Source organism: Betta splendens, chromosome 1 (genome assembly GCF_900634795.4).
Source record: "Betta splendens chromosome 1, fBetSpl5.4, whole genome shotgun sequence".
NCBI lineage: Eukaryota > Metazoa > Chordata > Actinopteri > Anabantiformes > Osphronemidae > Betta > Betta splendens.
In genome coordinates, this window is record NC_040881.3 from 2,603,532 (window position 1) to 2,617,470 (window position 13,939).

The window sequence follows — 13,939 nt, forward strand, 5'->3', positions numbered from 1 at the left end:
TCTGTTTAGCAAGTATTATTCATGCGACCACATTGAAACTACACTAGGATATATTCTGCCATGAAACTGCATGAAACCTCTGCAGAAGCACTTATGATTTCGTATCATTTAAATCGCAGTGATGTTATTGGCTCATGGTTCAGAGGGTCCAGAGGACAGACTGTCATAGACGGGGGTGAAGGTCCGATCGCTTTCACCAGAACCACTGACTCTGAGTCACAGGATGGAGCCGCATCTCAACAGGTCCTCTGTATCTGCACTGATTTAAACATTGAAAAGTTGAGCCGAGAAGCGAAGAGATGCTAAAATGCCAGTTAGGCTTCATTGTTACGGTTAAAGGTGCTGCTGCGCCGTGAGGACTGGGCGTCTGTAGCTGCTAGGCTCGTGTTTGCCTCTAACTTGCCTGTCTTTGCATTCTCATTTGTTTGCCTGTGTGCTGCGTGTCTCTCATAGCAGGCTAAGGTGTGGGCTGAGGGTTGTATCATTTACAGGCTGTCTCCCAGGTTTCAATGAGCGGCCCTTTGCCTCCGTCCTCTTCTTTTTTCAGGGCAGACGGCGCAGTGGGATGGTGTTTGTTAGGTTTCAACACTTCCTAGAAGTTAAAATGATACTTTGGGCTTGGGGTGCATTGGGCTGATGTCCACGAGACATTCACTGACCTCAGCATCACACAGGATTTTATTTATCAAGGCAGGTCCAGCATTCATGGGAGTTTGCAGCTTTTTTTTTTGACATTAAAGGAATAATTTCTGCCTCAAGCAAAACAATAACTTGTCCTTGAAGTAAAAAAGGTTTGTCCTTTTATGTTAAAAAAAATCAAATATGTGATTTGCATTTTCCCTCAGACAAAACAAGAACACAGGTCATCACACCTGAGACCTGAATGATGAAAAAGATGAAAAAATAATGGAAAAATAATGATGGAAATGTAGCAGCCGCTTCCATTGAGTCATGCTGTGTTTCAGCTTATCTTGGTCTGAAGATGATTAACATGCAGCTCCATAAAACTGACTGGTTTTCCTGTGAAAGATTTCAGATATGGCTGTAATATATAATGTGCCACCAATGAGGCCAGAGCTTGTTTGAGTAATATTTGCTCAGTTTATTTGCTTTAAGATAAAATTGCACATCGCGTATTTGCAGCATATGTGAGGTTTCTGACATCCAACTTCGAGCCTTGGCTTTAATCAAACGGCTGCAGCAACGCTTGCTAGGTTTGAGTTCAAGAGACAAAGATGGCGACGAAAGGACGAGCAGCGGATGTGTTGTTAGCCTGTCTGAGGCAGGATTAGCATGGTGCTAGCTGCAGCGAGTGCTCTGGGGGCCTGACGCCGGCATTCTGCCTCCTCTCGCTAACACACATCCTGCTGGGAGCTCAGCGAGCCTGGCATTTGCTTTCCCCTCCGTGTTTGCCTTTGCCTCCAAACTCGTGACCTTTCCGTCTCGCTGTCGGAGCGCAGGCGGTCCCGGTGCAGTCGGAACGGGCGGGCAGGCATGAGCGGGCCGCTGGCGCCGGTCGTAGCTGCTGCACGGCTCCAACCGGAGCTTGAGTCGTTCATTTTCTCCGTCTCTACGGGTTTGTGTGCAGCTCAGTTTGGGCTTTGTCTCTTTCCAGCAGAGCGAAGCCTCTCCAGGGGGCGAATAGCCTGCAAATGGCTGAATATGGATTTTACGCACACTACATACTTCAACTATTGCAGAGAGAGGGAGCAGTAAATTATAGGCGATTTCAACAGCGCTCTGTTAAGTTGCAGCTAGATTACGTTCCTATAATGTCCTATAATTATGAACGTTTTTTTGGAAGCTGAGTAATATTAGTCTTTTTTTTTATTCTCGCAGCTTAAACCTGTGAAAGCTGCGTTTGTGTCTGTGGTTTCTGTTCAGTCACGTTACTGTAACTCCACTATGTGAGGGTTCTGACTGTGACAGTGACTCCCAGCAGAGTAATGGAGTGGGTGTGGAGGTGTGCTGCCTGTCATCTTATCTCCACCTCCCTCTAACTTTTGGATTGTTGTTCACCAGTGACGAGGTCAAGGACGCCGGCATTTCATTGCAACACTGTTGCACAATTTAATTAGCTCTTTTTTCCTCGCGCTGCTGTAAAACGCATCAGCTGCTCCGGCCAGTTTACACTCACCCACCTGCTTTTTACCATGCGAGAGCCGAGAGTCCTAAATGTGCTACCAGGGAAGAGTCGTACGTCACTGCTGCTTTGAATGTAACACGAGACGCGTGTGAAGTGACACTACACACAAGCTCTGTCTTGAGATCACAAACCCGTCTTGGACGATGTCAAACAGCCTGAGAACAACAGTTACTAACAGTTAGGAAGCGCTTCTTCAACATGTTGCTATTAAAGGTAACACAAGTCACTGGCTCCCACACAGAACAGAGCAGATGGATGGATCATGGAAAAGGGAGAAGTTCACTTCCAAAGTTGAACTAGTGTTTCCTGGCATGTTGATACAGGAAAATAGTTTTTATTTGTTTTCCATTTGTTTGGCTTCCTCATTCTGAGAGTTGCTAAAATTAACTTCCTAAATTCAATTCAATTCAATTCAATTTTATTTATATAGCGCCAAATCACAACAAAGTTATTTCAAGGCACTTTACAAAGTAAGGTTTAAAACCTCACACAACTAAACCCAACACATCCCACATACAGCAAGCATTTAATTTGACAGCAACAGTGGAGAGGAAAAACTCCCTCTCTAACGAGGAAGAAACCTCCAGCAGAACCAGACTGGATGTGGGCGGCCATCTGCCTCGACCGGTTGGGGTGAGAGGATAGAGAGATAGAAAAGCAGAGCAACAGCAATAAGCAACAACAAGCAACAACAGAGCACAGGCAGGATGGTAGGACCAGGGACTGGATGCAGGCAGGATGGTTGGATCCGCAGCTGCCCCTCACAGACACAAATGTCAAGTCTGGACTGGACAAAGGGTGCGGCGTGAAGCTCAGCAGGCATGTTTGCACTGGTGCAGTGACAACAGGCCTTCCTGAACCAACCCGCAGCCGAGAAGTGAGCAACACCGGCCTTGACATCGCACTTGGCCCCGGAGATGTCACCAGTCGCCACGGCGACCGGACAACTGCTGATCAATCTGCCGCGCTGCTTGAAACTGGGCCTGAGGCCGGAGGAGCAGAGGGCGGCGTGTGATGGCCGCCGGCGCGTATGTTAGTGCACGTTAGCGCACGTTAGCGCGCATTAGCGCACGTTAGCGCACGTTAGCGCACGTTAGCGCATGTTAGCGCAACGTACATCTGAACGCTTCAGGGTCGCGTGAGGTGAAAGGATGAAGTTGAAGCATGAGTCATCGCTCCACCGCAGCTGAAACACAATGAGCTCAGACAACCTGCACCGTCAAGTTCCTACATCTCAGCTGTGAAGGTGACTCCACGCTGAAGCTAGTGAGTCTGCGGATGAAGTCTTGGAATAAACACACTTTTTAAGTTGCACACAGCAACTGGAGGAAGCTTAGAAGGAGGTCCAACTTTGGAGGAAAGCAGTTTTGTTCATCTGCTGCCAGCTGCTAAATGCTGCACTGGATCCGTACGAGGCCAGTTTATCTGGTGTTACTGCTTTGAGTCCGGCGGGGTTCCTGCTCGCCAAGATTACGCTCTCGTTCATCAGACGTGGGCATTTAATGACGGAGACGCTGCGCGGCTAACGTCTGTCAGAACGCGTCCAGTGACGCCAGCCGTACTTCCCATCCATCGATCCGGCCTCACCTTTCACACGCCCGCGGCGTCCTCATGTGACCTGAGGGTCCGGTCAGCAGCCGAGGGCACGGCGGGCGCCCGGCAGCTCAAGCCAAGTGCTTTCAGGCCTCTTTTCAGGAAGTGAAGAGCAGATGACGCAGAGAGGAGCTGATGCCAGCGAATGGGAATCGCCCGTTCTCTCATTTGTCTTTCCTGGTCTCTTTCCCGACGTGACGCTTCATCCGCTTTCCCCTCACGCTGGCTTTTCTTCTTCCTCGCTCACTCTGTGTTTACATGCGCTCGAGTAATTTGATTAGAGCTCGGGGTCATATTGCAACTGTCAAATAAAGCCCTTTGCAGCTATCTCGCTCGCATTAAGGTTGTAATCGCGGTGGCAGAACTCGATTAACGCAGCTGGATTACGTCCTCTTGGCACCTACGCAGCTCAGACATCTCCTTCTCTGCAAAGAAATGTCGCAGCGATGCCGTATTTTGGGGACTGGATAAAACTGAACTCATGAAGAAGTTAATTCATTCTTTTGAGCTTTGAAGTCGACTCCGTATGTGTAGAAGGTAAATTGCGGTAAAGAAAAACTAGTTTGAAAGCACCATTTTGATTTCATGTTTGTCTGCTTTTCTTGTACATCTCAGACAGTTAGTGGAAGAACAATTTGTTAATATTAGACTAGACTAAAATGTGCTGGCGTGGCATCAATGGAAAATGTTTTGATCTTTAATTAACTGCTCTTTGTTCTCTGTCTGTTTGCATGTAAAAATCCCAGATGTTTGATCTTCCTGCTGAACTCTGGGCTGTACCCACCCCCTCTGAGAACCCCCCCACACACACACCATCGCCCTCTATTTATTCCCTCCCTCCCTTCCTCCTTCAGGCTCACGTCCTTCTGCTGCGTCATCATTCGCTCTAACGTCGTGCTGTCCCTTTTAAATTGCCCTTGTGCTAATCGCTTTGTCTTCCTCTTTCTTCCTGATTTTCCACATTCCTCCCTCTAATTGCCATCTCCTCTCTGATCACACTTTCTCCTTGAGTGGCTCCATCGACCTGTAATTAAAACACTCGCGGAGGCTCGAGCTGCTCTCAGGTGTCGCGCCCGCCTCCCGTTGTCCCTCTAATCATCGCTTGGACCTCACTTGCTGCTGCAGAAGAGGCCGACGCAGCAGCGGACATAATGGCGCCGCTCTGCGACTCCATCAGGCCTGGTTCTGTTCATTCGGCAGTGCCTAATGCAAAGACCATCAGGCCCAACCAGAGCCAGTGACTTTCATCCTCCCGTTTCCGTAACAACAAGAACCCTGCCGTGTGAGCGTGTGGGTGAATCTTCCAGTGTTCTGGATGTTGACCTACTTCAGCTAATCCCAGGCCTGTGTCTGTGTGCTCCGTGTGGGGCCCAATTTACATACAACCTGTTTTGATTGTCCTGTTTGGGGTCGACCGCCGCCCTGACCTTGCCGATGGACTACAGCGTTAGCCGCCCGGCACATTCTCTGAGCGGCACCGCAGTCGCTTTCATTCAGAAGGGGCTCATGAAGGGATGCGGCGACTACGAGCAGGTGCGCCTTCCAAAAAGGCCGTCGCGCCGTCTGTGTCCCCATGAGCGCGGTCCCCGAGGCTCGGTGGAACCCGATGGTGTCTGCTGCCCTTTCATTGTCTCCCACACAGACAGACGCAGCGAGGGCTGTGTTCAATAGGTAGAGCTCAAACCCCCGCGGATCCGTCCGCTGTCACGCTCATATTCCTGCCTGCACAAACAAAACTAATGACTTCAATACTTCAGGCACAAACAGAAGCAGTAGCTCCTTGTGTTCTCACTTCAGCAGGAATGCGACAGGAGAGGGAGGACAGAAAGGTTGGGGGGGACCGCAGAATAGGTGTTTTCATCTCGTCGTGGAAATAATGACACACCTGGGGGAGGCACTGCAACAAGGAGAGCATCTTTGTTTACTGTCAAGATGATCTTCAGAGGCCTGTTATTACCACCGGCTCCACACACACCAGCGTGAGTCAGCTCACAATGCAGAGCCACGAGCCAGCGGCGCAGCTAGCCTGTTAGCCGCTAATAGGTGGGCGCGGCTCAACGAACAAGCGCTGCACGTGTGCTGTTTGGGGGAGCTGCACCGCAGCGCAGGGGATGGGCTTCAAAGCCTGTGGACTGAACCCAGATCAGCACTAACACAATGATACCTAATCAGATGCACCTTGTCCTGTGTGCACACTGTGAATGTGGAATGAAAATCCCTTGAATCACAGCCAAGTTCAGTTTAAGGCCTCACCGGTGGGTCATGACTAGTCTCATTTAATATCACACTGGCTCATTCATGGCTCATCAAAAATGTCTCCATTTTGCCTTTTGAAAAAATATGATCCTGACCCTCGGGGCCGTTCTCACAGTTTCAACAGCGTGTTGTTACAGGTGTGCTTTAATCAAGGACATGCATTAAATCATGCAAGCTATTGCTCACAACTGATCAGGGTTTTATCCTCTCACTTCATTTTGTAGCATTACATTAGTGAATTACATGGTTTCATTTACACATTTAAAGTAGTGAAAATGAATTTGTTCCTCGTGTTCGACTCCAGCTGCCACAAGAACCAGCACTGGACACGGCGCTCTTCGTTCTGGCACTTTGTCAGAAATGTACAATGGCTTCATTGTCTTTTCTCGGTGACGCATTGCTGAGGCTGTGGCATTTCATGTTCATAAAGGATGGACGGCACGACGCTGCAAATCCTAAACATTACATGACATTGGGGATTGGATGTCGTTGAACAAGGAGCTTTGTTGTCCTCAAATAACAGCGGGTGTTTGACAGGGCAGCTTGTGCGTCCACTTCCTCTGGTGCCATGTTTTCACTGACGACTCAGCAGAGAAAGTAAAGTTGGGGTCGAAGGAAGGAAGGAAGTTACGAGAGCAGCTGATTCAGCCAAGATAGTGGAAAACAGGTGATTTATGGGACTGCAGCTTTTACAGCCACAGATAAAGCAATAAAGCTGCATAAGTAACTTTAAAGGCAGGTTTTGTACGTATGCTACAGCGTTATGTTGAGTTACTCCACTTGTCTTATCTGTGCTAATATAAAGCAGCAATAAAAGCCTGGAGAAAAGAGCTGCGTACTGTACTGGTTTATTTTTGACCGTATCTTTTTAATCCCTTTCATATTCCCCAGGCTTAGTGAGGTACTATACAGTATGTAGTATAAGTGCCTTTGTTGCTTATATGTGTATAATTTAATATCAGCCCCAAGCAGACTGCGGTTACATGCACTTCCCTCTGGGCCAAGCTGGAACAATGATCCTTACCTTTAAGTGTAGTCAGCGGTGAAGGAGTCTCTGCTGCTGTAGATATGTTTTAATGGTTTTGAAGATGTCGTATCATCCGTTTCTATACGTTTACAACACGTGCTGCTGCTCCACCTCTAGAGAGGTCACAGTAGACGGGGAGAGACCCAGAAATGTGCCATGAAACACTTGTCTCCACCTTCAGTGGAGAGGGAGCGAGGAAGGGGAACAAGATAAAGGCCTGACGGACCGCTACCGAGCTGAATTATAGATGAGGTCGAAGAAATGGATGCACTCTGTCGGCTTCGCCATCGTCCAACCTCAATCTGTGCTCTGTCACGTACGCGCCAAATCCAAATCATTATTATCATTACGCCCAAATATTCCTTCCACGCACGCAGTGTCTGACAGGCAGCTCACGTTCTCACTGCAGTTCCCACTATTCATTCACCTAAACCGTGGGTCTATCACACACACACACACACACACACACACACACACACACACACACACACACACACACACACACACACACACACACACACACACACACACACACACACACACACACTCTGCGAGGCTCTCACCATGTCTGCATTATTGAAAACTACTTTGCACGTTGGCTTTTTCTGACTTCTGACTCAAAGCAGTGACCCATGAGCATGAGTAGGAGCTGAACTCCCTGATTTACTGGAAAAGAAAGAATGTGGCGCAGCACTGGAAGCTCGGCTCAAGGTTTACGGGTTTTAACACTAGTTTTGGCTTGAAGGACTGTAGACGATACAGAAAACCAAAGCACCTGAAAGAAAACTGTTGTGAGTCAACAGAGTGATGATGACGAAGGCGCCCAATCATGCACGGCGGTCGCTAAGCGTGTGCATCTCCAGAAAACCTCTAATGCACCAGCATCATGACCATGAAGGCATATGATTTAACGTTCTGAGCAAATTGGAAAAAATGGGCCGTCATGTCTGAAGCCCTTGTTCTGGGATTAGCATTAATGAGAGCTAATCACGACTTAAAAATAAAATATGCTCAAATCCACACTGAGTCAAGCGATCGTCCAACTCATCAAACGTTATGGAGGAAGTTGCAGAGGGTGTTTTCAGCTTGAACCTGGACAGCAGGCACCAGTCGAGCAGGAGGATGTTGCTCCTGTTGGATGGAGGCTCAGCGTTAGCTTGGTGGCGATGCACTCAGGCACGTGGCGTCCGTCCAAGCGCAACAGCTCCCAGCATCACTTATTGGAAAACTCTTTATCACAATTACTGTGGAACTAAAGCCGTTGATGCAACATGACTTGAAAGCCGCCAGTCACACATGGCTGAGGCCCGCTGGCTCTGATGCCCAGTGCATTATGGGAGCAGGGGGCAGGCAGATGCATCAGATGCTGCGTGGCTGGAGCTAATAGCACCAAGGAAGCTTTGTGTGTTTCCCTAAGGCTGCAGGACGAGAAGCACAGGCAGCACCGTGACATGGGCTGAATAATGCAACCAGACTAGATAAGTGTCCTCTCTACTCAGCTCCGTGCAGGCATGTATGTGTGTGTGTACAGTATGTGTATGTGTGTGTGTACTGTATGTGTACAGTATGTGTATGTATATGTGTGTGTGTATGTGTGTGTGTACTGTATATGTACTTTATGTGTATGTGTATGTGTACAGTATGTGTATGTGTGTGTGTACTGTATGTGTACAGTATGTGTATGTATATATGTGTGTGTGTATGTGTGTGTGTACTGTATATGTACTGTATGTGTATGTGTACAGTATGTGTATGTATATGTGTGTGTGTGTGCACTGTATGTGTATGTGTCTGTGTATGTGTACAGTATGTTTATGTCTATGTGTGTATGTGTTTGTGTATGTGTGTGTGTACTGTATGTGTACAGTATGTTTATGTCTATGTGTGTATGTGTATGTGTTTGTGTATGTGTGTATGTGTGTGTGTACTGTATGTGTGTGTGTACTGTATGTGTACAGTATGTTTATGTCTATGTGTGTATGTGTATGTGTGTCTTGCATTGTTTTCTGTCCCACTTGTTTTGAAAGGGAACCATCTATGTGATGGTTTAAAGAGCTGACATTCAAAGTACAGCAGGTAAAAAGAGGAAGTTACTCGTGCACCGTGGGAGGTCTAGTCTGCGATGCACACGCCGTGGCTGAAGCCTTTAATCCAGGCAGTGAGCGACACTTCATGTAAAACTGTAAATTCATTCTTTCTTGGTAAAGTTTGGATTTCATGCCCGGACAGAACAAAAGCCCTTAAAGAAAGTATCAGCATGTGAACAGGATTTTAGAGTTTTGCCTGTTTAATCAAAGGCTGCGGCTGCTGATTATTCTGGTGTTGACCCTTTATTAAAAGTCAAACGAGTCTCCTGATTAAGGTCTTCTCCAAACTTAAGAAGGTCACTATTATTTTACGATGCACGTATCATTAGTCAAAAGCTTCAGCATTTTGTCCGTCTGAGCCAAATTACCCGGATGTTCGTCCTGACACTGGCTCATGTCAGACTGGTGGTCGATGCGATCTCCCTCTCAGTCTGACACCTTTATAGACTGTTGGTTTTGATTACTTGTGCGTTATTGTGTTTTGGATCCTCATTCTTTACTTTTCCCTCAACAGTAAAACCACATTTGATCTTCACCCTCATCTGTACTTTGGGGTTTTCTGCATTTGTGCAGCTGCAGGTTCTGGTTCTGAGGTTCTGAGGTTCTGAGGCCCGGCCAGGGCTCGGGATCATCTGATTAGTCGTCTGACTCACTAACTGCTGCTCCCAAGGTGCTTTGTTTTATTCCAATATCCCCCATGGGTGCTTGTCAGGTGAGGTCAACAGAGTGGCCAGCGCTTGCTAATGGGCTGAGAGATGCTTTGTAGGCCAGATGAGACGATACCAGAGCTTCTCCCTGGTGGAAAAGGGTTTGTGAGCTTTCTTTGTTGGAGAGAGAAGGAAAGGAGGCATTTGGATAAGGTGTCTCTCTCTCACACAAAGAAAGACACACTGTCTTCAGCTCTTATAAACAAGACTGAAGCGGATCACTGCTCGTATGATTGTGTGAATGTTTTAGAACGTACTGGTCACCTTTCTCAGTAATCTGATCAATGGGACTGAGCCTGTGTCTGTTTACGGGTCTGTACTGTGGGTGTGACCTGCCGTTTCTCCAGCAGTGAGGCCGGCGGCTCGGCTCACTGGTGCCCCCTTCCAGCAGCTAAACACCAGCCGGTCTGTAAACATGCTGCATGGCCAAACCACAACCCTGCCACCGCCAGCACCACATGATGCTCAGGCTCCGGTCCACGAGCGGTTCCCTTTCTACAGCATGCATGAGATGAGGTGTAGGTTGTCTGAGCAGCTCACACAGAAAGGTGAGAGAGGAGTGGAGTGTTTGGGCTCAAACTGCCTCTGGGTGAAGCCAGAATCAAACAGGTCCGTTTCATGGCTGGAGGAGTGAGACAGTGGATGATGCATTCAACAAGAAGCTGTTTAAGGCTGTGGGTTCTTTCCAGAACATGTGCGATTCATTGTGGGAGATAAGATCCGAGGAGACTCCACCACAGCTACAGACGCAGCTGTGCGACCTGTTCGGTACCGGACCTGCAGAATCAGAACATGTGAAACCGTGTCTCAGCTCCATCCAGCTGAGCGTACCGGGTCGGAGCGGTCCGATTGGAAGAATTGCGCTGAAACCCTCCTACTTCTGTCGCATTTCTGTGGAATTGACAGTGTTTCGGTGCAGAAGGAGAAATGAGTCTTATGCAGCGCTCACTTCCTCCTCTTTGTCTCGCACGGCAGGCGCTGTGGGAGGCAGAGAGCGAGCGTGAGGCGGAATTAGAGATGACAGATATTAGCGGGAACGGAGGGAGCTGTGGAGGGGCGGTGCAGTGGGAGGGGGGCGGAGCTTCAGTCATACACACAGAACCACACAGAGCCACACTGAACCACACAGAACCACTCAGAACCACACAGAACCACATAGAACCACACAGAACCACACAGAACCACACAGAACCACACAGAACCACACAGAACCACACAGAACCACACAGAACCACACAGAACCACACAGAACCACACAGAACCACACAGAACCACACAGAACCACACAGAACCACACAGAACCACACAGAACCACACAGAACCACACAGAACCACATAGAACCACACAGAACCACACAGAACCACACAGAGCCACACAGAACCACTCAGAACCACACAGACTCCATCCACAGCTCGACACCGCATCAGTACCCGGTCCAGGCGTCACAAGTGTCGTCTTTTTCCTGGCGATGATCTTGGTTCATGTGTGTGGGTCCTGATCTCTGGATGTAGGTTTATGTCCTCTGGTGTCGAGTTCATTCCTTTATGACGCGTTTATTCACTCAATTGGCCTGAAACTGTTTCTAATGACGTGACACTCAGTGCAGAGGTCACATGGATATTTGTGGACCTGTGTTTCAGCAGCCTGTCAGTGGTCGTCATGTTTTCGTCATCCCTCCTCGCTGTCACGTTCACTCCAGGCTCCATTCATTCTCTGCTCCCTCCACTGGACCACATCTCTCCACTCCTCTTCCCACATCTTTAGCCGGACCTTTTCCTCCCACCTCCCTTCTGGACAGTTCCTTTCCTTTATCACTTCTCGCTTCACATGCAGTAATCGGGACCCTCGGGAGGCCGGCACTGAACCGTGTGATGCTGGGAGGTCGCTGGCGCAGTTGTTCCCCAAGTGAAACTGTTGGGGTTTTTCTGCTTTTCACAGTTTGATGTTCAGATGTCCAACAGTTCTTGAAGTGTAAACACAGTGTCTTTGTTCAATGTGCTTGAATGAAGCTCCACTCTAGGAACCTGAAAGACACTGGAACATAAATAAAATAATAAATAAAGTCCTTTGCTCCTTTCTGTCTTCGCTGTACAGTATCTGCACTAATAAAAAGCTACAGGATGGAAATTGAATCACATCATTTAATCAGCGTGATTATCAGCATAAATTATGCACAGCTCACTGGGCAGATCCCGTTCCACAGCACCTCCGCTCCGCAAACAGGCCCTTGATTGTCAGTGTGCTTAATTATGCTTGTAGGGACTCATTTGTCAAAGATTCAGACTGAACCTGAAGTGAAAAATCTACCTGATTGGTTCTTTCAGAAAATTATGATGTTGTTCTCTTTCTGGTCACTGAATGTACGATGCACTGCTAAACCGAACTGAACTAAAGTTTCAATATTCCTATAGAATATTGCAAGAAAAATGCACGAGCATTAAGTTGAAAGATGCTAAAAAACATTTACCTGAACAATACAGACTGAATCTAAATGACTCACAATGTCTTAGATTTCATCTAGAATTAAATTAAGAGGAGGATCAAGAGTACTTCATGCACTTACTTGTATTTTGAGAAATGAATGAACTCCTCTTTGTTACTTACTATACAAGAGGTGGTGATTCTTGGCTCCATTAGTTGGACTCATGTTTTAATTCCTCTCCATCCCTGCTTCGCCTCCTCTTTTTCTATTTCAGGATGAAAATGCGACGGCACAGGGTGTTCTTGCTGTGCACGGTGGGCCTGTGCGTCATCTCCTTCCTCCACTACTACAAGACCCTGCACTATGTGTCGCTGCTGCGCGAGCTCTCTGCTCCGTACCCCAACATCAAGTCCTTCATCATGGTGTCTGGCTTCTTCTGGAGGGAGAAGGGATTGGCTGCCACCCCACTCAGCCCCGCCTCCCCGGAAGGGGCCCCGCCCCTGCCGGATGCGCGCCAGTTCGACGCCCTGGGAGACCTGGGGATTAAGGGTGTCTTCATCGCTGGAAAGGCTGGCAGAGCAGACGTAGAGAGGCCGCGGGAGGAGCCGGCGCCTCCTCACCCTTGGGAGAAACCAAAGGAGCATGAGCGGGAAGACACTCTGGACGAGGTAAAATGGATCGCTGGTGTGACTGAAGCCTGAAATCGGCAACTTGATCTTGGTGTCAGTTACAAATGTTAAACAAGACTTTTACTGTACCCGATGAAAAGACTATTTAAGTTCCCAACAAGAGAAGAGTTCATCTGTGTTGGTAGTTTCTCTGCACGTGGGAGTAAGTGGTGGGTTGAAGCTGCTCTGTGCTTACGTCTAGATGTTTGATAGGGAAAAGACACCATCTGGCTCACAAATACGCTACAGTCTGTGTTTGGTGCTTCACAAGTTAGTCAGTTTGAGGGTCTAAGGGCACAATGTGTTTGTCCCAGTATATACAAATAGGTTTCTGCTCAGGTCAGTTTTTAGCACCAAACTTAATCACCTCCACATATTTGTCTTCTTTCAGGAGAAAGAGAGAAGCCGGTTGAAGGTGCACAACCCCAGCGACCAAAGGGCTGCACTGGGTGGAAAAGCCTCCGAGAACAATCAGCTTCCAGACATAGAAGCCATGGGAAACCTGCACATGCGCAGCCACCAGCTACAAGACGACAAAACCTCGTACTTTGTGCACTACCGAAATGGAGCGTTCTGCTTCAGGCAGGGCGTGGAGGTGGCCACGCCCAAGGAGTACTCTGGGAAGGCGGGGGCCGCGTTGGCCAATGAGCTGGAGAAAGGTCCCAGAGCTGCGGGGCAGCGCAAACCCCTGGAGGTGCAGCAGCAGCCGTCCCTCTCGCCCAGGTCCAAGGCTGCCAAGGGCAGCAGGAAGCGCGTGGTGAACTGCGCGTGCCGGGCCGGGTGGCACGGACCCTACTGCGGCGTGCCCACCATGGTGTACCACTCCAACCTGCCCACCAAGGAGCGCCTGAAGCCCCGCGACACCCCGCGGAGAGTCATCAACGCCATCAACGTTAACCACGAGTTCGACCTGCTGCACGTCCGCTTTAACGAGCTCGCCGAGGCCGTCGATCTGTTCCTCGTGTGTGAATCCAACTTCACTGCCTACGGGGAGAGGCGATCTTTGAAGTAAGACTCAGAGATGCACACGCG

At 48.6% G+C, this 13,939-nt stretch overlaps 1 protein-coding gene across 2 annotated transcripts in view; it reads left to right on the forward strand.

Moving 5' to 3' along the window:
* The window catches only part of mgat3b (beta-1,4-mannosyl-glycoprotein 4-beta-N-acetylglucosaminyltransferase b), a 37,526-nt gene that overhangs the window by 15,376 nt on the left and 8,211 nt on the right, over positions 1-13,939 (forward strand). For both annotated transcript variants that reach the window (XM_029147390.2, XM_055511703.1), the window contains 2 exons: positions 12,514-12,907; positions 13,299-13,915. In XM_029147390.2, coding sequence (XP_029003223.1) covers positions 12,514-12,907; positions 13,299-13,915 — 1,011 coding nt within the window. The remainder of the gene's footprint in view (positions 1-12,513; positions 12,908-13,298; positions 13,916-13,939) is intronic.